Consider the following 27097-nt stretch of genomic DNA (forward strand, 5'->3'; position numbering starts at 1 on the left):
AGTATTCTATTTATTCCCTTGTGTCCTCTGGTGTTGTAAAAGTTCATTGATACATTGTGATTCATTGATGTCAAGGGAGTGATTTCAAGTGCCTCAGTTCTGAAATGATCATAATTGGTTATGATGATGTGGGTGGGCTATAATAATATTCAAAGTGTGTGTTTTGTGTTTTTGACCAAAAGATTTGTATATTTGTTCTTATGGTCTATAATATATTACTGTGTATTTTTTTTTCTAATTGTGAAACGAATCATGGTGAAAGTTTAATGCTTCATGATGCATTGAATTGTAAACAAATTGAATCATTTTATGGTCAGAGGCACGCTTGCAGTCCTGGTATTTCCACTTTCTCTTACTGGATGCTGTACTGTACTCTGTAGGCAGCGGCTCTGGCCGTGTGTCAGTTCCTGGCAGTGGAGTCCACTCACCCTTCATCTCCACTGTTTGAGGACAGCAGTTCGAGTGAGGCCACCACGCCAGTCACTGTACAGCATGTACGCCCTCCCAAGCAGAAGAAGCACAAGACATCACCAGTGCCCCCAGCACCCATAGTACTGCAACTCATGGAGATGGGCTTCCAAAGGAAGAACATTGAATTTGCCCTAAAATCCCTGTCTGGAACCACAGGAAGTGCTTCCGGAGTTCCAGGTAGTATGATTCTGTCCAGTCAGCTTATTAGTCTTTTTTTTTAAAAACAAGTGAATAGTACTGAGCTTTAATCAGTTGATAATAGACTGCGCTTGTGTTGTCCTAGTGAAGCTTAAACCACAAGTTGATTTGTGTGTTAATATTCATCTACATTCATGCACTCGTTTGTAAACCCGTAGTATTATTTAAGCCTCCTGTAAGCATTGAGTAAATTTTGCAAGTTCCTGTAGTTTCTCCAAAAATGTGTACCTAGTTCACACAGTTTTTGTTGCTTTTGTAACTCTACTATAACGTAAGATAATATGAAGTTTCTATGGGTGTATATGTGTTTTATATATAGCTAGAGAATGTAAATGTAAGATGGTGGGTTGGTCTGTTGGGCACATCCTTACCTCTGTTTTGTTTGTTTCAGGTGTGGAGGCACTGGTAGGCTGGCTGTTAGATCACCCTGATGTACACGTCACAGAGCTGTCTGATGCTGACACGGTATCTGATGAATACTCGGATGAAGAAGTGCTGGAAGAACTTGAGGAGCCAGAAGCAGCTTTTCCTGTGGTATGCACACATACACACAAGTCTAATAAAGACAAAGACTCACTTGCTGAGATTTTGACCATTGTTTAATGTTGACTCTTCTTTCTCTCAAGCCTCCTGGAGTCGTGGTCACTGAAAGTCAGACATTTAAGAAGCGGTCAGACTTTCAGAGTAATGATGACTATGCAGTGTATGTAAGAGAGAACATACAGGTAGGGAGACACATGCATCATTTTTCATGTTACATGCTAGTTGGCTTAGCGGGTTCATGCCAGTTTGAAATTACATGCATTATTTCCTGTTGGCTTTATTGGAGAGTGGATGGCATAGCAACTGGCTTGCAGCTATAGTGCTCTTCATGCTGCATGTTTTTAGCTCATATGGTGTGTTTGTGTGTGTCTGTCTGTACTTTTTTTAGGTTGGAATGATGGTGAAGTGTTGCAGAACGTATGAGGAAGTGTATGAGGGAGATGTTGGCAAAGTGATCAAATTAGACAGAGATGGCCTGCATGACCTAAATGTTCAGTGTGACTGGCAACAAAAAGGTGGCACCTACTGGGTCCGCTACATCCACACTGAATTGCTGGGTAATCTTCCCCTCATCCACACAGCATTTTTACAACTAGTGACTCTGGAAAAGTGTAAACTCTCAAGGATCTTAGAATGTTCTAACAGTGGTTTAAAGCAGATCTCAGGCTAGGTTCCTTTTTGGCCAAAGCTCTGCAAAGATTAGCGTTTTCCCTTTTTTATCAACCAGAGATCAGCACATTAAGACCCTGCTCATTACCTGATGAGTTGAATCAGATGTGTTTAATGAGACAGAACCCTGAGCTCTGCACAGCTGTGGCCCCTTGGATCCAAGTTTAACACCCATTGTTCCAAAATATGTATATGGGTATAATGCAAGCTTCTGTTTCATTAGACCTATAACGTTGATGTTTTACAATGGAAACCAAGTTGCATTTTTTTTTTTCTTTCCGTTTCAGGATTTCCTCCTCAGAGCTCTCCATCCCACATTAAGATTGGAGACAAGGTGCGAGTCAAGCCTTCAGTCACAACACCAAAGTACAAGTGGGGTTCTGTTACCCACAGAAGTGTGGGCACAGTCAAAGGTGAGGTTTATTGAAAACAAGCTGATGTTTATTTAAAAGAGAATTGTGTTTTCTTAGTAGCGCACTACTTAACCTTATGATTCAGCTTTCAGTGCCAATGGGAAGGATGTGATAGTGGATTTCCCTCAGCAGTCACACTGGACAGGCTTGCTGTCTGAGATGGAGCTAGTGCCTAGTGTTCACCCTGGGGTCAGGTATGTGCTTGTTTGCTTGTGCACATATGAATGGCAGATTGAGGTATTCACCAGCAAAGTATAAATTGTTGTTCATTCTGGTGACTGTGCTATTTTTGCATCTGAAGGTGCGACGGCTGTCAGATGTTTCCGATTAATGGGCCCAGGTTTAAGTGTCGCAGCTGTGATGACTTTGACTTTTGTGAAAGTTGCTTTAAAACCCGCAAACACAACCCCAGGCATTCCTTTGGACGTATAAATGAACCAGGTCAGTCTCATGTACAAATTAGATATGACAAGTTTAGAAATGTATTTTGGCAGATTTGAATTGGTTTGCTTTAATATAGCTCATTGCCACACATTTGACCTCCAACCTCTGACTTGTAGGTCAGTCTCCAGCCTTCAGTGGGCGGTCAGGAAAACAGCTGAAGAGGCACCACAGTAGCCAGCGGGGCATGCTGATAGACGAGTGGTCGAGAGCAGTGAAGAACCTCAATGTGTCCTCCTCGGTTAACCAGGCCTCCAGACTCATAGACTGTGGAGATCAGTGCTGGCAGTCCTCTGGTTCTCAGGGCAAGGTCAGTTACGCATTCCTCCATGTACAGGGAAGTTCTGACCGTTACTGATAGTGTCCCAACATTGGATGGAGCTGTTAGTGGTTTTAATGATAATACTGTGGTATAAAACTCAGTGATAATCATAACATTTTAAATGTAATAGTTCCGTTAGCCATGTACATGTACACACTTTTTCATGGTGGAAATATACAAATTAAAATGGGTAAATATAAAGTAACTATGCTGACAGTATGTTTTTCATTTGTGTCAAGTAAGACAGCGTTCTTGTGGACACTTCAAGGTCTTCTAAAAGTAGTTTTTAAATGTAAAATGTCATAAAATGTCTTGTTTAACAATGTTAGAAGTATTCAGCTTGGGGATGACTATATCAGTTATTATTTTAATGGATTAATTTTGTATATATTAGGTCCGATACAGTTCTAATCTTTTGTGTCTTTTTTGCTGTTTATTCTTTTGCTGGAGAGAGGCACTATGAACAGTTGTTGTTCACAAACTGCAGCAGTAAGGCTGAATTTCAGAAGTTAACAAAGTGGTCTAGTGCAGTTGGGCTTTGTCGAAACATGGGCACATAAAATGTAAATGTGTGAATATTGAGCTTTGAATGTGTTTCCTGCTGCTTAGTGTTAGTGAAATGCCACCAAAATCAACTAATCACCACAAAAAAAAAAAAATGTTACACTCTGCTTTACCAGCCATGCTGGGCACTTCTGCAGCGTTAAAACCGTTGTTAACAGAAACCACATATTCAAAACAGAGACAAAGGAGCAGGCTAATACCCACGTGTTAGAGCATGAAATCATATCACATTTAAATAGTTTACCAACCCCAGATAGGCCTCTGACAGTAGTCCTGTAGTCTGAAACTGACCTGTGATGAAGGCCTGGAGGACAGTAGAATTGAAAAGTCAAATGCACTGAAAAGATCATGCAGGGATATTGCAAACAAAAATGTATCTGTTCAAGTTTCATTTGGTTTGAGTAAAATAGATATCAATGCATGCCATGATTTTTGTGTGTGTTTGGTTTGTGGAAATGGTATTATTTTTGCTTTGTTTAGGTCTTATAAAAAATGTTAAAAAGCGTTGAAGGAACTCTCTAAATCTCTTGCTCTTTTGTTTTTGCTTTTTGTATGTCTGTATGTCTGTGCTGATCACCACAGCACTGGATTCGATTGGAGCTCTTCCCAGATGTTCTGGTCCACAGGCTGAAGATGATGGTGGACCCTGCAGATAGCAGTTACATGCCTTCACTTGTTGTTGTGTCAGGTAAAAACTACATGGTTCTTAGAATAAAAGTTTTTCTTCTGATATTGGATCTTTTGAAGCATATGTTTTGAAACATATTTATAATGTGTGCTAGGTGGAAGTTCCTTGAACAACCTGATTGAGCTGAAGACCATCAACATCAACCCTACAGACACTACTGTTTCTTTGTTAAATGACTGCACTGAGGTGAGTTAATTTTTCACTGTGCACTAGAGCTGCTCTATAAATTGTGTTTTTATTGTTATCACAGTACGAGTTTCCACGATAAACGTATCGTTAGAGCAGCAATGACAATGACAATAATTTCTCTTTATTTGCAGAATAGTAAATAGTCCTTTTGTAATTTTGTATATTGTTTTTTGTTTGAAGCTGGGTTTAAAGAGAGATTAGTTAGATTTCTGTTTACACATACCAAAAAACGTCCTCGCTTGTGTTATATCCAGCCGGAGGCACATTATTTTAACGGTAATTTATCACTTCTCATATTGTCAACGTGATATCTGACAGCTTTATTGAACATTGCATTTTATGTCAATATTGTGCAGCCCTACTGTGCACCATTCTTATAAACAGGCCTGTTAATGTCTCTGTTGAGATCAGAGCTGTTTGTGTATTTTCAGTACCACAGGTACATAGAGATAGCCATAAAGCAGTGTCGAAGCTCAGGGATTGACTGCAAGATCCATGGCCTGAGCATTGTGGGTCGTATCCGTGCTGAGGATGAAGACTTGGCCACTGTGCCTTTCCTGGCATCAGACAATGAAGAGGAGGAGGATGATAAAGCAGCCACTGGGAGGTAAGTGGTTCTGAAGACAATGGAAGATACGTGCGAAGCGTCTTTCGATTCTGTGGTCTTCATTCAGTATGTTGCCATGGAATCTTTTTTACTTTACTGTATCTGTAACTTTAGTGATAGTTGAGTACTCTGTCTCCTGCTGCAGCCTTACTCGAAAGAGGTCCTCAGGGCTGGAATCTGGTGCCTCCATCAGAACCAAAGTGTTTGTGTGGGGTCTCAACGACAAAGACCAGTTGGGTGGTCTCAAAGGGTCAAAAGTCAGTAATGTGAAATACTTCTTATTTCTTGATTGAATTTAATGAATATAATGTGTTTTTCAGAGAGCCTTGGTGTTTTGATGTTTGTAGTTATTAGAACTTATCAGTCTCGTTTCACCTTTCGCCAGATCAAAGTTCCATCGTTCTCTGAGACGCTCTCTGCTCTGAATGTAGTACAGGTGTCCGGAGGCTCCAAGAGCCTATTTGCAGGTGAGTTCAGTTCTGTTTATTCAAAAAATGGCAGTATATTTTAATATGTGAACGCTGTAACGTCGTGAAGATACTTAAGTTACATTATTACCTATAATGACATTAAAGTTACTTGAATGTGTACATTTTATGATCTCTTTTAAGGTCTCAGGTTGCTGAAGATGAGCAGTTTTGAGTCATTTGATGTTATGCTTGCAGCCTGACTGTGTGTGTGTGTGTGTGTGTGTGTGTGTGTGTGTGTGTGTGTGTGTGTGTGTGTGTGTCTTTGTGCTTGCAGTGACTGCAGAGGGAAAGGTGTATGCTTGTGGGGAGGCCACTAATGGCAGGCTGGGCTTAGGGCTGTCCAGCGGTACTATACCTATCCCACGCCAGGTCTCTGCCCTCAGCAACTATGTGGTGAAGAAGGTTGCTGTACATTCAGGTCAGTGCCTGTTATGAGTATTTCCTCTTTCTTATTGGCATATGTTGGTTTAATCCACTAGAAGCTATTTGTGTATTTGCACAGGTGGGCGCCATGCTATGGCTCTGACAGTGGATGGAAAAGTGTTTTCTTGGGGTGAGGGAGATGATGGCAAACTGGGGCATTTCAGTAGAATGTAAGGCCAACTTAAAATTGTCTTTTTACCTTATATGCTCACAAAATATTGCCTTTTTAAATGCTTCATAGCATTAAATTAAGAAAAATGGGTCTCTAGGAATTGTGACAAGCCACGACTTATTGAAGCTCTGAAGACCAAGCGGATTCGGGACATTGCTTGTGGCAGCTCCCACAGTGCAGCGATCACCTCCAGTGGAGAGCTGTACAGCTGGGGTCTTGGTGAATATGGCCGCCTTGGCCATGGAGACAACACCACCCAGCTCAGGCCTAAACTGGTACAGTCTCCTTTAGCAAACTTTTCATGTGCCATTCATGTCATCAGCTTTAGTTATGTCTCTTAACATTTTTCATAATTCCATCTTACATCTTTTTGTTTTGCAGGTTAAAGTGCTGTTGGGTCATCGAGTTATTCAGGTGGCATGTGGAAGTCGTGATGCCCAGACTCTGGCTCTTACAGACGAAGGTACAAACTGTGTTTAGTGTTGGATTGCATGTCTCTCACTATGTATAATTGAATGCACTTTGTTGTTCTATGTTGCAGTGGACTTTTGTAATTAATTCTTACATAAATGCATATTAATTATTATTTACTTAATTATTACATTATAAATAATATGATGTGTGCGTGTAGGACTGGTGTTCTCATGGGGCGATGGTGACTTTGGGAAGCTGGGCCGTGGAGGCAGCGAGGGCTGCAATATACCTCAGAACATTGAGCGGCTGAATGGACAGGGCGTGTGCCAGATTGAATGTGGAGCTCAATTCTCACTCGCTCTCACCAAATCTGGAGTTGTCTGGACCTGGTACATTGTTACACTTCATCCGCTGGAAAAATATCTTAATCTAAAGTCTTTTAATCTAAAGAAAATGTCCTGTTCTATTTGCGTGAGCAAAGCAAATTTAGCTATGTTATTCCTTAAAATGAGAAAAATGATTTGCAACTGGAATAAGAAGTAGAAAAGCATAAGTAAATTAAATAATAATATTCTTACAACAATCTTATAATGAGAAATATTACATATTTAGAATATATATTTCACATGATTTCAGTTGCCTAGACATTATTTTTCGAGGCAAATAATTTCTGGAAATAAGCTAAATTATTTGCCATTGGACATTTTCACTACATTAAGATTGCATAGAACCTACATAAGTATGTAATAATATACATTTATTATTATTATTATTATTATTATTAATGTATGTCTCAAATCTTGTGCTGACCTGTGCAGGGGGAAAGGGGACTACTTTCGTCTGGGTCACGGCACAGATGTGCATGTGCGGAAGCCCCAGATGGTGGAGGGACTACGAGGCAAGAAGATAATTCATGTGGCTGTGGGGGCCCTGCACTGCCTGGCTGTCACAGACACAGGACAGGTAAGGCTACAGATTCTTGAAGATATTTTGTGTAGTCAGCGTGTGCATCACTTACATTTGTTTTACAGTTTTTTCAGTAAACACCAGACTTTTCAGTTCCAAAACTACGTTAGCACACATGGAGGAAGCATATATTAGTGTTGTTGTGTCAGGATCCATCTGTATGTTGAGTCTGTATGTGCTGAGGCCCCCTTTTTTGCTCTTTTCAGGTGTATGCATGGGGTGATAATGACCATGGGCAGCAGGGGAATGGCACTACCACAGTTAACAGGAAGCCCACGCTTGTTCAGGGTCTGGAGGGCCAGAAGATCACACGTGTAGCCTGCGGCTCCTCTCACAGCGTGGCTTGGACAACCGTGGACGTCACCACGCCCTCGGTCCATGAGCCCGTCCTTTTCCAGACTGCCAGGGACTCGCTTGGAGCCTCCTACCTCGGTAAAGAAACAGTATTGCTTTTTCTGAAAGTACTGAATTTGACTTGGATACTCTGTTTCTCTTCCCTCTTGCTCTCTTTTTTGTATCTATCTCTCTGTCACCCATTTTCCACTGGTCACCATTTCCTAGACAATTCTCTTTATGGTCACCCCAAAAGTAAGTTCAGTTATGTGATCATTTTTTGTGTGTCTGTTTTGTCATGTAGGTGTACCGTCAGACAGTGACCCATCTTTGCTGAGTAATAAGCTGAGTGGACAGAGCAGCATGAAGCCCAACAGGCCATCTCTGGCCAAGATCCTGCTCTCTCTGGATGGTAATCTAGCCAAGCAGCAGGCTCTGTCTCATGTGCTGTCTGCTCTGCAAATAATGTATGCCAGGTACTGTATCATGCCACCTGTCCAACTGTGTGTCTCTTTGTTATGTGTTGGCCTGATAGGGTCTAGGATTGAATAGCTCAAAGGAAATTTGGAAAGCGCTACGGCTGTAACAGTTGGTTAAATGCAGATTAGTCATTTCTTGATGTCAATTGGTGTGATTGACACATTATTTGCTTAAACACAAAGCACTCTGTAATGCTCATATGATACACTTAGTCATTCTGATGAGTAGTACTCTAAAGGAAGATTTGGGGCAAGGGTTTTGGTAGCTTCCGACTGGCAACTGCTCGAGCTCTAACTCAAATAAAGAAATGTTACTTACTGCTGCCCTCTAAACATATGAAGCACAAATCAGAACTTCTGTTAGAACTTCTGTTATTTTTCTGATACCTGACTAGTTTTCTGCTTTCTTTTATTTACATGCATTTGCCTCAAACCACTGGATAGAAATGCACCCACAACTCAATTCACATTATATTTGTTGTGATGTAAACATAAAATTGTGAAATTATAACAACTGGAAAGTAATTGTATTCAGCTCAAATAAGATAAGACAATCATGTAATAATTGTGACAGATGTAGACCTAATCATCAGTTGAGCATTGTTGAATGCAGTGGTTCCCAAGTGGCCTGCAGATTTGAATTTACCCTGCTCTCAACACACCTGATCCAATTAATCAGTTAATTAACAAGCCCTTCCGGAGTTAAAGTGGGTGTGTTAAAACAGGAACAGACAAATTGTGCAAAGCAGAGGCTGGTTCAGGACCAGGTTTTGGGACCTGTGGTTTAATGGACAGGAACATGCAGTAATTGAATTGTGTCTCTGCTTGTTTGTGTATAGGGATGCAGTAGTGGGAGCTCTGATGCCAGCCTGTATGATGCCGGTGGAGTGTCCATCCAGCTCCCCTGTGCCACCCTCAGACTGCTCGTCTGCCTCCAGTCCCTCAGAGGCTAAAGGTCCTTCTCTGTCTGCTGACACCGAGGAGCGGGTCAGCCCTCACCCCTGGCAGGACAGCAAAAGGGGAGAGGTATGCTGTACTACACAATCTAGAGTATTCCTTTCCCTCCTACTTTCCTTGTTTTACTATTCAAGCACACCTCACAGAACACTGGTGATGTACTTGATATCAGACAAACATGTACCTACCTTTGATTTTCCCTTTTTATTGATGATATTGTCTTGTCACTAGATGGCATCATCGGAGGATGCTATCACCCCATCGTCTGCTGTAACACCCTCTGCCGCTGCCGCTTCTTCCCGCCCCTTCATCCCCGTCACAGATGACCCTGGAGCGGCCAGCATCATTGCTGAGACTATGACCAAAACCAAAGAGGTCAGCCACAGAGTAGTGTGAATTGATGCTCTGCTTCTGTTTATCATGTAAGGTCTTTGGAAAGCTGAAACTTTTTGGAAACTTTTTTGATTTTTCTTTGCTTCCTTGTTCATTATGACAGGACTCTGAGTGCCAGAACAAAGCCGTAGGGCCTGAGCCACAATATCTGGATGAGTTCACAAGTCTGCTGGTGCCTGATGACACCCGAGTGATGGTGGACCTGTTAAAGCTGGCTGTGTCTATGCGTGCAGGCGAGAAAGGAAAAGAAGTGCTATCTGCTGTTCTGTCAGGCATGGGCACTGCCTACCCACAGGTTCACACTGCCTCTTTCTGCCTTCTTCTGTTTGATTTAAAGTGGTCATTTTGTGAAAATTAACATTTTTCCCTTGCCCCAAATGTAATTGATCAGCTAGGTTAAGTTTGGTTTCTAAGTCTGCTTCTTTAATTTTTCACTGCAGCACTGATGAGGCTAAAGAAGGCTTATACCAATTGCACATGCGATCACCTATTTGCCATTATTTAAATGTCCATTTTTATAGTTAACACATTTTTTTTGTTGAGCTATTGTTTGATCATGTCTTTTCACTGTGAACATTGATTCTATCATTTGTATGTTATTTGAAGTTCTGCAATTTTGTGTATGTGCAGGTGGCTAACATGCTACTGGAGCTGTGTGTGACTGAGCTGGAGGATGTGGCCACTGATTCTCAGAGTGGGCGTCTTTCGTCTCAGCCTGTAGTGGTGGAGAGCAGTCACCCTTACACTGATGACACCTCCACCAGTGGAACCGTCAAAATACCAGGTAACAAACCCTGTCTGTATGAGCTGCATCAGTATTACATCAAAGCACTTTCTTACAGTAAATTGACACATCATTGGAAAGCAGTGTCCATAATTGTTTGCATTGCTGTTTTTTCATGCATTATCAGGTGCTGAAGGACTGCGTGTGGAATTTGACCGGCAGTGTTCTACAGAGAGGAGACACGACCCGTTAACTGTCATGGATGGAGCCAATAGGATAGTGTCTGTCCGATCAGGTGATTTAAACTTGATTTAGTTGTAAGAACTTCTAATTATTTCTGCTAATTAGACTTTTAGTCACAATAGAGATAGTCTAGTATATTCTGTTTAGTTAGATGCTAACAGTGTGAAAATCTTTTATTTAAAGAAGTGGCAGAGCTGTATGTAAGTGATTTATCTTACGGTTTGTGCCGTGTTTCAGGTCGAGAGTGGTCAGACTGGTCCAGCGAGTTAAGAATCCCAGGAGACGAGCTGAAATGGAAGTTCACCAGTGATGGCTCTGTCAATGGCTGGGGCTGGCGCTTCACTGTATATCCCATCATGCCTGCTGCTGGTACGTTCATCACCCAACCTTGAACATTCAAATTAATATTTAAACACACAAGTTGTTCTTAGGCTTTATAAATATTTGCTTTTATTTTGTTGATGTTTCTCAGGCCCTAAAGACCTCCTTTCTGATCGCTGTATCCTGTCCTGTCCCTCTATGGATCTGGTCACCTGCTTGTTGGACTTTCGTCTGAACTTTGCCTCCAACCGCAGCATTGTTCCCAGACTGGCTGCTTCACTTGCAGCCTGCGCTCAGCTCAGTGCCCTAGGTATGTCGGCATGACTTCTTAATCAGCCTGTTAGTAAGAAAGATTGCATAGAGTAAAGTAATAGGTGTTTTGCTTCTGCTCACCTTTCGTGTGCATGCATGTGTGTTTGTGTTTTGACCAGCGGCTGGACACCGTATGTGGGCCCTGCAGAGGTTACGCAAACTCCTGACTACTGAGTATGGCCAGTCCATCAACATAAACCGTCTGCTAGGAGACAATGAGGGAGAGTCTCGCTCAATGGTCAGTCTGGCCAAAGCCATCCTGCTGTCTGAAAGACATGTTCACATATAACATTAATGTCCATCTTGTATGGTCAGGTACATGTAATTTGAAAGTTTGGAATCACAAAACATAACTTTGAATTTTGAACTAACTTATGAACTAATTCAACTAATTAGTAGGAAGCCATTAAAAAGTAATGTTAGATGTGTCTTGAATGATGAAACGAGCTATAGACGATTCTGTGATGACTTAAAAGCTGTACAACGTTCAGAGTGAAGCTATGCTAAAATTATCACCCAGAATTCCTTGTATTTCAAAGGTGATGATCAAATCTCTTGCAGATAACTTGGAAAGAAGTTATAACAAATAAATAATTACTGTTTGAATTAATACTCAAATTGAATAAAACAACAATATTTATAGGAGAAGTGACACATTAATAGGACAAATGATTCCAAACTTTTTGTGCTGATATATGTCAGATTTGCTGTGAACGTCATGTTGAGATTTCTTCGTTTTGGGAATTGTTCTTAGCTGTTCTATTTTAATGGAAAACTCAGTGCAGTGTGTCACATTATGTGTCAGATCAAAATAAAATCTGTTAAAGTGGCTAATATATTGTTCATTGGTTCTTGTAGAGTTTTACGGGCAGTGCTCTGGCTGCCCTGGTGAAGGGGCTTCCTGAGGCTTTGCAGAGGCAGTATGAATATGAGGACCCCATTGTCAGAGGAGGCAAACAACTTCTCCATAGTCCCTTCTTCAAGGTATGTGTAAGAAATGTGGTGTGTAAAGACATAGGAGCATGTACATGTGCATGTGCATGAGAACTAAAACTAAATAAATGTTTTGTATTTAGGTGCTGGTGGCACTTGCATGTGATCTGGAGCTGGACACTCTGCCCTGCTGTGCTGAAACTCACAAGTGGGCATGGTTCCGTCGTTACTGCACTGCCTCCAGGGTGGCAGTGGCTCTGGACAAGAGAACACCCTTACCCCGACCTTTCCTGGATGAGGTATGCTGATAATGTCAGTGTTTCATAATATGTCTCTTATATTAATTGCATTATAGTAGCAATTATTTTAATTTTTTTTTCTGAAGGTTGCTAAGAAAATCCGGGAGCTAATGGCAGACCATGAGAACATGAATGGGCTTCACGAAAGTCATGAGCTGTTCAAGAGGGAGCATGATGAACAGCTAGTGCAGTGGATGAATAGGTGATTGTCACAGTAATCTTTGATCAGGATGTAGTTTTTCTTTAAGTAAACTTGTTCTGGTGAATGACCATGTCCTAAATGTTCTATAGACGTCCAGATGACTGGACTCTGTCGGCTGGAGGTAGCGGGACCATCTATGGCTGGGGGCACAACCATCGAGGCCAGCTGGGTGGTATTGAAGGCGCAAAGGTCAAAGTTCCCACACCGACAGAGGCCTTGGCCACGTTGCGTCCAGTTCAGCTCATCGGTGGAGAGCAGACTCTTTTTGCAGTAACTGCTGATGGGAAGGTAAGGCAGCCTTCTTCCACCTCAGCAGTACTTTAACCTAGCAGAAACTGGTGTTAAACAAAGTGGCCCGGCCAAAAGTCTATACAGTTGTCCCTCTACTCCATATGTAATCAGTCAGCTAGGACATTTGGTGTCTGAAGTTAGCGTGTTTAGTTTTGCATTTTTGCTCTGAGGCTAATTTAGCTAACAAGTACAAGAACTTAAAGCCACCTGCTGGCTTTTGCGGACTGCATGCCGAACATGCATGGCACAATGTCCTGACTCATTGATTACTTTTTGAATAAGAAAAAAAAATGTGTAAATTTGATTTTTGGCTAAAAATATGCCCCGCTAATAGATTATCGGATGCCAATGTTAAAAACCCTCACATATATTTTGATGAATATGTGACTGTCAATTGTGTCTTTGTCTTATCAGATGCTCCTTCTCCTTGTTGTTCTCCATTTATTTATCAAGGGCTGAAACAGTGCTAATATTTTGAAATAAGCTGTTTTGTAAAATTTTTGCCCGATAACCCTTTTACAAGCTGTGCTGCAGTGACTGTCATGCTTCTCTCTCCAGCTGTATGCTACAGGTTATGGAGCTGGAGGACGTCTGGGGATTGGAGGCACTGAATCTGTCTCTACCCCAACCTTATTGGAGTCCATCCAGCATGTTTTCATCCGGAAGGTAGCAGTGAACTCTGGGGGGAAGCACTGCCTGGCACTGTCCTCAGAGGGAGAGGTCTACTCCTGGGGAGAGGCCGAGGATGGCAAACTGGGTCATGGCAATAGGAGGTCAGGAGAAGTTTCTTTTGTGTGTTCTTTACTTAGTGACTGCTATTTGAAACTCTGTGTGTATATATTCGGTAATATATTCTCTGAATTTAAATATGACATTCAGCATAGTTCAACCTTTGGGTATTTTGACTTTAGATAAATAGTAAATATTCTTTACACTATGCGCACACCATACGTGACATAACAGTATATAGTATATGTATAGTAAGTGTATATACCATGAATTTCCAGTGGAAATTGTGCAGAGTTGTACAGTTTTCTATGCTTCCAGCAGATGTCACTTGTGCTCATGCTTAGCACACGTTGAGCCTTGTGAACATCATGAACCTTGTGCGTGAGTTCTCACATGTAGTGAAGAAACAGCATGTATTTTCTCTGACTGAGCCTGTGGTCTTTTTGTCAGCCCGTGTGACCGTCCACGAGTGATTGAGTCTCTGAGGGGAGTGGAGGTGGTGGACATTGCTGCTGGAGGGGCACATAGTGCCTGCATCACAGCCAGTGGAGAACTCTACACCTGGGGCAAAGGACGCTATGGGCGACTTGGCCACGGAGACAGTGAGGACCAGCTCAAACCTAAACTGGTCAGTGCCTGGAGTAAAACATGCTGCCAGTATGTGACTGACAGATTTAAACGTGTCTCTGTTTATCACACTGCTCTTACCATGTATGGCATTTGCACAACACGATGTGACCTTTTACTTGAAGCCTCTGGAGCTGATGGGCTAACAAGTGTGCAGACACGTTTACAGTGCCCATGCACATTTAGAAGTGACATACATGTGTGTCTGTGTATCTGGCACTTAACATGACCAGACAGCTGAAGAGCATGTTTTCACATGTGAACAAACATACTTGAAATCCATTGCACATAGTTCAAGACATGATTGGGTACGTTGACCCACTTTTCAGGCTCAAACTTTTCAATTTGTTGTAAGCTGAGGATATGCCTTAATATGCTACATGCTTCAGGCTTGTTAATGCATTATGTTAGCACTAATTGATTGATTTACAGAAGCAAAAGTAAGAACATTACTAGTGCAAGCTTGTGTTTAGCTGAAGTCCTCCTACATCCCTTTATCCACCTGCTACATTCTTCCCATGTGGATGTAGAGTGAATACAGAGGCATTCATATACTGGAATACGCGTATATTGCACTGGAATATGTGATACCATTCTCTGTATTTTCTGTTCAAAGAGGTTATTGTCAAGTTGCTATGTTATTGTATGTGAAAACTTTTTTTTATTTGTGTGCTCTGTGTGCAGGTGGATGCTCTGCAGGGCCACAGGGTGATAGACGTAGCTTGTGGAAGTGGTGATGCTCAGACTTTGTGTTTGACCGATGATGACATGGTGTGGTCATGGGGAGATGGAGACTACGGCAAACTGGGCCGTGGGGGCAGCGATGGCTGCAAAGTGCCAATGAAGGCAAGAGTTAACACTTAGATTCATTAGATCTCCGGCAAGGTGTCTCTGTATTTAATATATAACGAAAGTCTAATAAATTCTCTCTCTCGCTCTCTCTCTCGCTCTCTCTCTCGCTCTCTCTCTCTCTCTCTCTCTCTCTCTCTCTCTCTCTGTCTCTCTCTCTGTAGATTGACTCTCTTACTGGTTTGGGAGTGGTGAAAGTAGAGTGTGGTTCTCAGTTCTCTGTAGCCCTCACAAAGTCTGGAGCTGTTTACACATGGTGAGCAGTAGGGATAAAATACCTTACATTTCTGTATATTATGATATGCCTTGCAATATATGAAAACCATATGCGTAATTTTGTCCAAAATTATTTACGTTTGTTGGATGATCCAAACACCCACAGAAACTCATCTAGGACATTAAAGATGGGTCACGATAAATATTTAGTGTTTGTTTGGGGGCTTATTTCTACATTTCAAACCTTGGAGAGATGATGATAATGATGTAAAGGGCAATACTGACAGTTCACAATAATATATTATGCAGTCCATTGTATTACTTTTATACATCTCAGAACATAGAAGAGTAGAGATATTGTGTGTTTTCATTCTCAGGGGAAAGGGTGACTACCACAGGTTGGGCCATGGCTCAGATGACCATGTTCGCAGACCCCGACAGGTCCAGGGTTTACAAGGCAAAAAGGTCATTGCCATAGCAACTGGTTCCCTCCATTGTGTATGCTGCACTGAAGATGGTAAGATGTTGGCATACTTTCCATTGTCAAGCGAGCAGTTTATGACTACAAATTGGAGTTCCATGTAAAATGTATTGTTTTATGTATTTTATGCTAAACTCCGGTTGGAGATTTGGTTTTTATTGTTGTGTAGTGGTGTGATCTGTGTATAACGGTCATTTGTCTGTGTCAGGTGAAGTATACACGTGGGGTGATAACGATGAGGGGCAGCTGGGTGATGGGACAACCAATGCCATCCAGAGGCCCAGGCTGGTGGCAGCACTGCAGGGCAAGAAGATCAACAGGGTGGCCTGTGGCTCTGCGCACACCCTCGCCTGGTCGACCAGCAAGCCCACCAATGCTGGCAAACTCCCTGCTCAGGTACTGGATAGTTTCAGTGCTAATACAACTATTATAATAAACAGTGTGCTAGAGTTTGGGAGATGAAGTCATATCATCATATTAACATAGCTGTGCCATTGTCTTGCATTAACGAAGCATCATATACAATGTTTGATTTAGGATGTGATTGCTAACCAACAGTACTGGACAAAATGAGCTGGTAATGAATTAGCCTTAGTGGTTGTGGGGCAAGATGAATTTGGAACATGGGTGCAAATACCTTTAAAATAAATAAATAAAAGCTCATCTGAAAGGGTCTCTAACGTCTTAGAGCAAAAATAATCAATGAGTGAGTTGTTTATGAAATTCACATTTCTTTCTAGTTCAAGAAAGAAGATCTAATGTCTAACTCTAAAAGTCCCCAAGTCACATGACTACAAAATTTCCTGCTATCTCATTTTGTCCAACTATAGAGTGCTTAAGTAAATAGCTGAATCTGTTCAAACCTACTTTGTAGCAGTAAATGACACAGTGCATTATGGATTTTGCATGTAATGCTCCTTTAATTCATATAAAGCTAGTATCCTAACTTGGAGTCTAGTCATATAGGTCACTACATCAGTTGTCTCTGTCTTCGAATGTGTACAAACCCAGGTCCCTATGGAGTATAATCATCTTCAAGAAATTCCAATCATGGTTCTGAGGAACAGGCTGCTGCTGTTGCACCACATCTCTGAGCTTTTCTGCCCTTGCATCCCAATGTTTGACCTGGAGGGACGCCTGGGTCAGACTGGGCAGGGCCCGTCTGTGGGCTTCGACACACTCCGAGGCATCCTCATCTCGCAGGGCAAGGTCAGGAGAGGTTACTTCTGATATACACATTTGAATGACACTTGTTATATTGGAACATTCTAATATGATGCATTCTGATTCATAGGAGGCTGCGTTTCGTAAGGTGGTGCAAGCCACAATGGTGAGAGACCGGCAACATGGACCAGTGGTGGAGCTCAACCGAATACAGGTAAACATGCTGGTGACATGCTGGCAAGCTTCAAACGTTATTTTTTACATTGAAAATTATCATGTTACCTATTTATCCTTGGATTTCTTTTACACATGACATTCATATGATTTATTATTATACTGTGACTACAAATCTGCCCCAGTATTCTGCTCCACATGTGATGTTTTTTATAATACAGGGTACTTGTATCTGTTTGTGGGATGTACCAAGCATGTTCCAGTTAGCAGGGGGTCCCTCACCAGACTAGATTTCTGTTTATGGGCCACTGGTTCTCTGTAGGGCATGCAACCCTGGATGTCTGCCTGTGTGATCTCTGCACTGTAACAGAATAGCAGAATAACAGAACAATAGTGTAAAGTCCACTCCCTCTCATCCTCTTGTACATTCTCGATCTTTCTCTGTCTCTCTTTTTCTTTCTAAGGTAAAGCGTTCTCGAAGTAAGGGTGGTCTAGCAGGGCCAGATGGCACTAAGTCTGTGTTTGGGCAGATGTGTGCCAAGATGAGCTCCTTCAGCCCAGACAGTCTACTGCTGCCTCATCGGGTCTGGAAGGTCAAGTTTGTAGGTAAGCTTGTACCGGAACACTGCCAAGAATATTCCAAATAACACTGACCATTATGGGTCAGGCCAAAATGAGGCTACAAGACACCTACTAAAGCCTTTCATGACAACTGACGTAAACCTATATAACCATTTGTTCAAATGTCGTCATCACTCTTTCTGAGGTGAAGTGACATCAAAATTGACAAAAGCAGAATTTGACAATTGATGCTTGTTGGAAAAAGCCTTTATAAATGTTTATGCAGGTGTGCTAAATGCTCTAAGTAAGTGCCATGTAGCCTTACAAATGCTGCCTTTAGTAAAGTGTTGCCATCATGTCTAAGCAGATTAGTTTTCGCTGTTGCCTACAGCTCTTGTGTGTATTTGTGTGCAGGGGAGTCTGTAGATGACTGTGGAGGAGGCTATAGTGAGTCTATAGCAGAAATGTGCGAGGAGCTGCAGAATGGTCTCACTCCCCTGCTTATTGTCACTCCTAATGGCCGAGACGAGTCCGGAGCCAACAGAGACTGCTTCCTGCTGAATCCTGCTGCCAAGAGCCCTCTACACATGACCATGTTCCGCTTCTTAGGTACCCAACCTAACCCCACACTCAGGACTTAGGTTGTTGCATTATAGCTATTGAGCCCAAATCTGGAGACAGAAAATATTGTAATTTTTCATTTAAAAAAAGTGCTGAATTGCCTCATAATGGTTTGTTAGATAGTAGGGTTAATAAAGATAGACGCATGGTACAAGGCCTAGTTGTGCGTCTGTATTAGGGAGTCATGAATCTTAATTAATTTCCACCAAAACAGTAATTAACACACATGTAACTATACCTTGTTCCACACATGTATCTTTATTGCATCTTATAATGTTTTTACTACTGTATACACCAATCTGTGTAGAAGCAGAGGCTTGAAGTGTTATTTGACTTCAGGTTTTGCATTTACCTAAAAAGGGAATTTGAACGCCCCTTGACTTTGCAGCCATTCAGTTTTGATGTTTCTAAGTGTATTAACAGAATAATCCGGATTTTAAATTCTGTAAAGTTCCGCTCTTCCTAAATTTTGGTTATTAAAGCTAAAACCTGGAGCACACATAACATCACTGTGCAAAAAAGCTGCCATTTCGTTGTTGTCCATTGTTATTTTTAATAAACAATTGTCACATTTTTAGTTCCCTTGGCTGAGTCAGACAGTATGGTTGCAGATTGGTAAACTTCACTAAATTGAAGTAATTTCAGCCTCATTTTGCCTGGTTCAGTTTTAAACTGAATTTATGGTTCACTTTACTCTTCTGACTTCTACCATTTATTTACCTTTGTCTGTGTTGCTTGATGCATTAAGCTATTAAGTTTGTAAACTGATTTTGTGTGTGTGTGTTTGTGTGCGTGTGTTTTGTGTGTGTGTGTGTGTGTGTGTGTGTGTGTGTGTGTGTGTGTGTGTGTGTGTGTGTGTGTGTAGGAGTGCTCCTGGGTATAGCTATCCGTACAGGCAGTCCCCTCAGTTTGTACCTAGCTGAACCTGTGTGGAAGCAGCTTGCTGGCATGAACCTGACAATCGCTGATCTCAGTGAGGTAAGATGCTTTTGTTTGTGTGTGTTTGTAGAGGTGAAATGTTTTGTGGTGTGAATGGCACTGCTTGGGTATCTTTTCTACAGCTGGGGATTACATACAGTACTTCCCACAAATGGAGGTTGTGCTACTGTAGTGCTGCCATTTGAAGAAAAGAAAAAAAAAGAAATCTGTCTGCAGGTTATATAAGGTTCTCAGGCCCACTTAAATCCCTTATATAAACCACAAGATCAAACGAGTAGACACGGGATTTGTTACGTTCTTTACATTTTCCAGAGATCAGGTCAGCAGACGTGGTCATAGTTCTTCGTCTAATGTAAATATAAGCTGCTTTCTCAGAACTTATACTGTGTGGTACAAAACTATGTGACCTGTTGGTACATATGTACCCTAGAAATGCTGCATAACCTACAGGAGATAAAGCAGGGAGTGAAAGCTAGCTGTATGTGATTATAATTTAGGTTGAATTAAATTTTTTTTTTTGGTCATGTCTTCATTATTTGTATTGCATTTATTGCATATTTTACACTATTATATGTTTACCTGACCATGAACTGCATATGGAATCTAGCTAGTTCACTTTAGCTTTCTCTGGTGCAAAGCTTTTTTCCTCATTTATGAGTTTTAAATATTTGTTAGGTCTCAAACCCATAACATAGTTCTCAACCCATTTAAACCCCTTTTTGCTCTTATTAAAGGGGAACTCCACCAATTTCTCAAAAGTTCCACATAATTAAATGCTTAAGTAAGCAGAGTCATTCAGAATGGTTTGGTGTCAAATGCTCTGTTCTAAAGAAACTTCCCAAGTTAGAATTGTTCACACTCGAAGTGATAGAAAGACATCTTCCTCTAAAATCTCCTCACACGAATTACTTGAAGTTATTAGATGTATGTCTCCCTGATACCTGAGGCATTGTTTATCATAGTTTTTTGATAAAGTTTTGGCCTAAAACATCTTGTTAATCTATTTATTTTTATCCATTTATGGCAGTGGGGTACATGCAAGGTGTTGTGAGGGCAGTTTCTTCCAGATTTTCCACTATTTTACTATCATCACCCTGCCATATAAAAATGCAGAAGACACGTGTAGGTTCACTGGTGCATTTAGACAGTAAATAAAATGTATATTTATTTGTGTTGTAGACATGGCGACCTCTGGTTTCTGTCACTACCACTGTAAAGAAATCTGAGTCTGTTACTTTATAACAGACCATGTCATGTCAGACCACTCTAAATGACTTTGTGTACATTGCAAAGACAGAATTATTCAGAATTTTGAAACATATGTGTAATTCCTCTTTAAGTCCAACTCTTTTATAAAGTTTGAATTGGGAAATGGCTACCTTTTTCATATCTTTGTTTAAGTTATTTCTTTATTTATGTTGCAAAATTTGATGGTGAGGGATAAGGGAGAGATGGAATGTGTGTGAGAGAGAGGGATAGCTCTCCTGTGTTCACGCTGAAATCATGAGATGCTGAAATGTGTGTAGAGACTGGGCTCTGCATTGCAGGATGGCCTTTACTCACAGAGCTGCTCTTGTTCAGAGTCTTTTGCCTAAAGCTATCAAAAAAGTTAAAGAGGAAGTCTTTTCACCACAAGACTACAACAAGCAGACACACACTCTCTCACACATGCAGTCATTCACAGAGGTGTGCACAGGTCTAATATTCAGCCAGTGGTCAAACCTGTTTTTATATCTAAATCGCAATTTGAAAGATTGCATTTTTGATGAATTATGTCCCACATTACTCAATGTTCCCTTAACAAGTTTTAAGTGGGAAATTTTGGAAATATAGCAGAGCTTGAACTGGTAGTCTGGCACACCACTACATTCAGCATGCCATCCTCACCCGAGTTGTTTAGCCCTACATTAACCAATACATGTTATCATTAGTTTCCCATGAGAAATGAAATTTACTCTGTTAATTGACCTGTTTCAGTTTCAAATTGCATGTCTCCTGTGTCATACTATGCACTGAATGGCATAACGTAGTACCCTAAAGCTTTGTATACGTGTTCAGGTGGATAAGGACTTCATCCCTGGCCTAATGTATATCAGAGATAATGAGGCATCAGCAGAAGAGTTTGAGGCCATGCCCCTGCCTTTCACTGTGCCCAATGCCTGTGGCCAGGAGGTGCAGCTAAGCTCCAAACACTCTCACATCAGCCTAGAGAACCGCACAGAGTATGTGCGCCTCGCAATCAACTACAGGTGAGTGCTGAAATCTTTCTAAAGCAGTCAGTTATGCAGTAATCCTGTTCGTTTTAAGATATGTTCAATTCGTAGTGGTAGTGTTGCCAGTTAACTACCCAAACAAGCTCTGATTGAGCAGACAGGATGTTCAGTTGCTTGTTTTGCAGTTTGAGCAGTCTCAGTATTCAGTTACTCAGTCAGCAACATTTGCAGTAACTAAGTCTGTGTATATACTCACTTTGCTCTGTTGGTCTGAAATTACAAGGTATAAAAGTTAATATGTCAGCAAAGCTGCTGTAGCATGATTTCTCAACATTTTATTGCTCTGTACTCAGGAACTCAGCATGCTGTTGTGAATGAGTGTCCATAGATGGTGTAGGGATACACCGATACCACTATGGATACATGATCGGCCATACTGAGTACTGATGCTGATACTACCTCTGTTTAACCTTACTAGCTTATAAGTCCCGATATTGATATAATTCTGCTTTTTAAACATATTATTTTGGTAATGATGTCCCTTGTCACTAATAAAACATATCAAGCTTAAATGATTTCAGATGCTTAAGACTAAGATATATTTGTTCATTTACTATGTATAGTTAGTATTTACTATTATACTTCTATTAGTATAAAGAACCATATTTAACAACTGAGATAAATGCAAAACATTTTTATTGTGTGAAATGGTTTAAAACAAAACCAAACAATATATGGTTAAACCTGTGGTCTGTATATGTAAATATGCAGCACCGGTGCATCCTCATTTCTGAAGTTGTCCGATACGTACGTTCCGTGCACTCGCGCTTACACTTCAGAGTGTCAGTCTCTACACTGTTCGTATGTTGCATTATCTAGTATATTTGTGACATTGGTGAAACCAATAGGTTAGGAAGAATTCCAAATCGTGTATCACCCATTACTATTGCCTTTTCATGAAATACTGGCATTACAGATTTTGCCATGAGTGTTTTACTTCGCTTGTCAACCTATACCACAAGCGTGCTGTTAAGTTCTCTCTGCTGGCACACATACGCACGTCAGCACACATGTACATCAGAAATCGCTTTGTGGTATTGGTCATAGGTATCAGTATCCCCATCACCGATACGGATCAGGCTGTAGCTACACCAGTGCGGTATCGGTAGTCTGTAGGGCTTGCATTTGGTGTGCAGTGTGAGCACAAACATCGCAGCATGTCAGTTGGACCGAGCGTTTTCATACATTGTTACAGCGTGTATAAATTATAGACTTTGGCTGACTTTGTCACCAAAGAATAAGATCAAAAATGGCACAGTGTAAGACAGGAAAAAAATCACACAGTGTATGCCTGGCTTTAGATTTACGGTCAGACCTGCTTTCTGATTTGCACTAGTATTCTTGTCAGAAGAGTTTCTCCCAGCCTTTACAGTAGCTGTGCCTATTTGATCATGAGGCCTAGTTCAGCCACTTACATAAAAGTACATCATATGCTCACACATCCCAGTCAACCATGGCAAATCTGCATTGGAACATGGCCAATTTGCAGTGTTTCTGTTTTTCCTGACATCTTGGCTGCATATTGTGCCTACGGGACTTTATTTGTCTGCCTTTGTCAGCTCACTGCTGACTGATTTTCTTGTGTGTGCAGGTTGCATGAGTTCGACGAGCAGGTGGCTGCAGTGAGGGAGGGTATGGCCCGGGTTGTGCCTGTGCCTCTGCTCTCTCTTTTCACCGGTTATGAGCTGGAGACCATGGTAAGAGCCCTCACACACATCACACCACATTTAAGGGCTGGGCAATATGGTTATGTAATTGGAAATCAGCAGTGATTTACAAGCAACCTGAATCTGATCCTTGATGATGATCCCCAGTTTTGGGGAAAAAGAAATGATGAGGAACTAAATAGGAAAAATTCAATAAGCAAAAAGAAAATATTGTGATAATTACATTTTAGATATCGCCCAGCCCTGGAAGGCACTCTTATTAGGGGCCTACTCTCAAAATATAGAGACCAGGGAGGACAGAGAAGAAGGGTGGTGACACTGTGATGGATACTGATATGAGCCTGGTGTGTGCTGAAAGACTTGTTTTATGCTCATTCTGATTACTGTGCCTGTACGTTTGGCCTGCAGGTGTGTGGCAGTCCTGACATTCCACTGCACCTGCTGAAGTCTGTAGCTACCTATAAGGGGGTAGAACCCACAGCTCCACTCATCCAGTGGTTCTGGGAGGTGATGGAGTCCTTCTCCAATACAGAGCGTTCGCTCTTCCTTAGGTTTGTGTGGGGACGAACGCGCCTACCCAGGACTATCGCAGACTTCCGTGGACGAGACTTTGTGGTGCAGGTGAGGGGGCATGTTCAGCCTGATCAGCACAAGCCAACGTAGTCACCTTTTTCTAACTTAGATTAGCTTTGTTGCACTATGTATATAATCTATAAAAAATTACCTATCAGACTTATGAAAATCTTTATCTATTTCTGAGACTTCAGGTACATACATAATTTTTTTTTTCAGGGGCCCGTACATGGCTTTGTTCGGAGATGATGATGGTTATGACAATTGAATCATATTTGGCTATGTCCACGTTACATATCCCACTGATCTCTGTATTGGGATTGATTGATGCAATTCTCTAATAAATCTAGCTGAAATATTAGACACAACAAAGTGGAAAGCAAAGTGAAGGTCACATGATAACAGTAACCTAATGTTAATATAATTATAACAAGTAGCTAGCTATACAGCTAAACATATAAAGAAGTTGCTCTTGTGTTATCTGTATGGAAATGTGTTTCGTAATAAAAAGTAAAAACAACAGAGAAAAAAGAAAAAAAATCAAAAATAAACAAATAAAAATGCAACAAATGAAAACCATAGCAGAAAAGGGATGTATTAACAATAAGTGAAATTAAAATGCACAAGTATGAATAAAACACACAATAAAAATACAACTAACAAGAAAGTAAAAGTAATATTGAGGTAAAATAAGGGAAACAACAAAAAAATAGTTAAACGCTGAAGTAAAGAAATATGTTTTTAAAAGTTTTTAAAAAACATTGACCAAAGAAGCCTGACTGATGTTTATTGGTACTGTGTTCTAGATCTTTGGTGCATAAAAACAGAGCACTGCCTGTATGCTTTCAGAAAAGAAAAAGTGGTATTTTGCCACCTCTAGTTTTCATTACAGGGTTGAAGTGGCACAAATCCTATTTTTACCTAAATTTAACACAAGTTTGCCTTTTTTAAGAGCTGTATAAACAACAAAGTCTCATTTTTAAATCAGATTTGAGCCACTTTCATATGAGGTCTGCTCTCGGCTCAGGTGCTCAGGAGCGTGAGCGCCTTTTAAAAGAGCTGAGAGGGAACAGAGAGAGAGAGAGGGAACGAGAGCTCGCTGCTCCACCTCCTTGTCACCGCACCCAGCTGGCAGCTCAGCCGCCCGGGTTGAATGTGAGGTGTAATGGAGTGGCCTCGCTGCGTAACAGGGGACGGGGCCCAGGCGGCAGAGCTCGGGACTCGCTCCTTGCCCTGGTGCCTCTCGTTGCTGGCGCCATCGTCATCCTCCTCCTCCTCCCGCCGTCACTCGCGGGGGTGGGCGCATGCCACAAGGTCATAGGCCCATGCATGACTGTGGGTATAATGAAAAGGGACAGATTGTTATTCATTTATTTATTTATGTATTTATTTATTTATTTGTCACACTTTACAGCATCATTCAGAGTCAGCAGCAGCTAACGTGTTGATAAAATCTCTGCATGTGGTTCCTTTCAAGGCACAACTAATGACAGATATAGATGTGAACCATCAAAGCAGAATGATTTGAGCAGCTGTATTGAGTAGTAAGGCTTGTAATGGGAACACGCATCACTAGCAAAGTTCATCCCCCTTTACGTTTATGATCATTTTTTTCCCCACTTCCAGGTGCTGGACAAGTACAATCCACCTGACCACTTCCTCCCAGAGTCATACACCTGCTTCTTCCTGCTCAAACTGCCTCGTTACTCCTGTAAACTGGTTCTGGAGGAGAAGCTAAAGTACGCCATCCACTTCTGCAAGTCTATCGATACAGACGACTATGCGCGCATTGCGCTGAGTGGGGAGCCTGCAGCCGACGACAGCAGTGATGACTCCGACAACGAGGATGCAGACTCTTTTGCGTCCGACTCCACACAGGACTACCTAACCGGACACTGACCTCTGCGTATCACGGTCTCACCCACGCACACCCTCACGCACACACACTCCTTGATGTGGCAGATGCAACACATGGAGAGTCATAGTAATATGCTGCCAAGCAAAGAGAAGAAAACAAATATAGAAAATAAAAAGGACTGAAGATTTGTTTTAAACTCACTTAAACACATACACGCATATGTACTACCATGACTAAAATGAAGAGGTAAAAATGTATCTTTATGTGCAATTAGCTTTGAAAGCACTATAAGCTGATGAAGAAAACTTTTTGTTTATTTAAAAAAGAGCCAGAGAGTGAGGGGAGAAACTGCACATTTGATTGTTTGTAGACGTTGTGTTTATATATTTTATGACTGCGGACAGAAAGGCCGCCTAGCCTAGCACTGTGGTAGACGACCCCTGACACTCCCCCTTACCCCTCCTCCCTCAGTCTTGCTTTGTTGTTTTATTTTAAAAAGCATCAAACAGCAATTCCTCATCCTCCTTCTCAAAAAATAGCAGTGTTTCTTTCTAAGAACCTTTTTAACTTTGAACCGTAAGAATCATGTTAATTTGACTTGGTGTCAATGGGAGCTCGTTCAGGGGTTGTTTTTAGGTCGTCGGTCACTGTATTACGTGTTCTCTCCCCCTCCATCTCAATGTGTGTCTGCACTGGCTTCCTGATGGAATGTAAATAATATTATTGTGCCATGTGTTCATAAGATGTCTCATTCCCATGTAATAAAATAAATGTTAATAAATTTCTGTTAAAAAATGTAAATCCAAATAATATTGTTTTGCTTGTATTCAGTGGACCTAATCAGCAGTTTGAAAAGCACAAAGCCAGTGTGTTTTTTTCCAGTATTGATACGGCTGAATCTGGTTTAGCCAGTGCAGTCTTTATGTGAAAGTAGTAAAAATCTATTTATTATATTTTGTTTTACACGTTTTAGAAGTGGGCGGCATGGTGGTGCAGTGGGTAGCGCTGTCACCTCACAGCAAGAATGGCCTGGGTTCGATTCCTGGCCGGGCGACCAGGGTCATTTCTGTGTGGAATTTGCATGTTCCCCCATGTTACCCACATCAGCAGGATCTCACAAATACTTTGTCACATATTGCCTGAAATGCACCATATGTGTGTATGCCAACTTGCGTTACATTGGGGTATGAAAACAGCTGTTTACTGATGGGGGGAAATGTTCAGTCAATCAGAATAACAGTACTCCAGCTAATATTGAGATGACCCCAGGCAAAAAAAAAGCACCAGGCCATATGGACTAGCGCAGCATCGCATTAATCATACCGTGT

General features: G+C 41.4%; 1 protein-coding gene across 5 annotated transcripts in view; it reads left to right on the forward strand.

Annotated features, from left to right (window-relative positions):
* Window positions 1-26570, forward strand: part of herc2 (HECT and RLD domain containing E3 ubiquitin protein ligase 2) — a 64867-nt gene extending 38297 nt beyond the window's left edge. For 4 of the 5 annotated variants that reach the window (XM_036570731.1, XM_036570730.1, XM_036570732.1 and 1 more), the window contains 48 exons: window positions 381-648; window positions 1061-1203; window positions 1296-1394; window positions 1601-1769; window positions 2169-2294; window positions 2380-2488; window positions 2596-2735; window positions 2855-3045; window positions 4204-4309; window positions 4404-4495; window positions 4930-5105; window positions 5251-5362; window positions 5491-5572; window positions 5850-5993; window positions 6078-6168; window positions 6268-6445; window positions 6552-6633; window positions 6802-6973; window positions 7403-7547; window positions 7757-7982; window positions 8188-8359; window positions 9202-9388; window positions 9551-9694; window positions 9816-10007; window positions 10343-10496; window positions 10624-10731; window positions 10917-11048; window positions 11152-11310; window positions 11432-11550; window positions 12171-12296; window positions 12389-12544; window positions 12631-12746; window positions 12836-13034; window positions 13596-13810; window positions 14217-14394; window positions 15078-15239; window positions 15407-15498; window positions 15836-15975; window positions 16148-16335; window positions 16951-17148; window positions 17234-17317; window positions 17742-17883; window positions 18253-18447; window positions 19325-19437; window positions 21457-21647; window positions 23263-23368; window positions 23747-23959; window positions 25538-25810. In XM_036570731.1, the coding sequence (XP_036426624.1) occupies window positions 381-648; window positions 1061-1203; window positions 1296-1394; window positions 1601-1769; window positions 2169-2294; window positions 2380-2488; window positions 2596-2735; window positions 2855-3045; window positions 4204-4309; window positions 4404-4495; window positions 4930-5105; window positions 5251-5362; window positions 5491-5572; window positions 5850-5993; window positions 6078-6168; window positions 6268-6445; window positions 6552-6633; window positions 6802-6973; window positions 7403-7547; window positions 7757-7982; window positions 8188-8359; window positions 9202-9388; window positions 9551-9694; window positions 9816-10007; window positions 10343-10496; window positions 10624-10731; window positions 10917-11048; window positions 11152-11310; window positions 11432-11550; window positions 12171-12296; window positions 12389-12544; window positions 12631-12746; window positions 12836-13034; window positions 13596-13810; window positions 14217-14394; window positions 15078-15239; window positions 15407-15498; window positions 15836-15975; window positions 16148-16335; window positions 16951-17148; window positions 17234-17317; window positions 17742-17883; window positions 18253-18447; window positions 19325-19437; window positions 21457-21647; window positions 23263-23368; window positions 23747-23959; window positions 25538-25810 (7305 nt within the window). Of the gene's footprint in view, window positions 1-380; window positions 649-1060; window positions 1204-1295; window positions 1395-1600; window positions 1770-2168; window positions 2295-2379; window positions 2489-2595; window positions 2736-2854; window positions 3046-4203; window positions 4310-4403; window positions 4496-4929; window positions 5106-5250; window positions 5363-5490; window positions 5573-5849; window positions 5994-6077; window positions 6169-6267; window positions 6446-6551; window positions 6634-6801; window positions 6974-7402; window positions 7548-7756; window positions 7983-8187; window positions 8360-9201; window positions 9389-9550; window positions 9695-9815; window positions 10008-10342; window positions 10497-10623; window positions 10732-10916; window positions 11049-11151; window positions 11311-11431; window positions 11551-12170; window positions 12297-12388; window positions 12545-12630; window positions 12747-12835; window positions 13035-13595; window positions 13811-14216; window positions 14395-15077; window positions 15240-15406; window positions 15499-15835; window positions 15976-16147; window positions 16336-16950; window positions 17149-17233; window positions 17318-17741; window positions 17884-18252; window positions 18448-19324; window positions 19438-21456; window positions 21648-23262; window positions 23369-23746; window positions 23960-25537 lie in introns of all 5 variants that reach the window. The other variant, XM_036570729.1, reaches the window with a different exon arrangement.
* The last annotated feature ends 527 nt before the right edge of the window (window positions 26571-27097 follow it).

Source organism: Colossoma macropomum, unplaced genomic scaffold (genome assembly GCF_904425465.1).
Source record: "Colossoma macropomum unplaced genomic scaffold, Colossoma_macropomum, whole genome shotgun sequence".
In the NCBI taxonomy this organism is placed as follows: domain Eukaryota; kingdom Metazoa; phylum Chordata; class Actinopteri; order Characiformes; family Serrasalmidae; genus Colossoma; species Colossoma macropomum.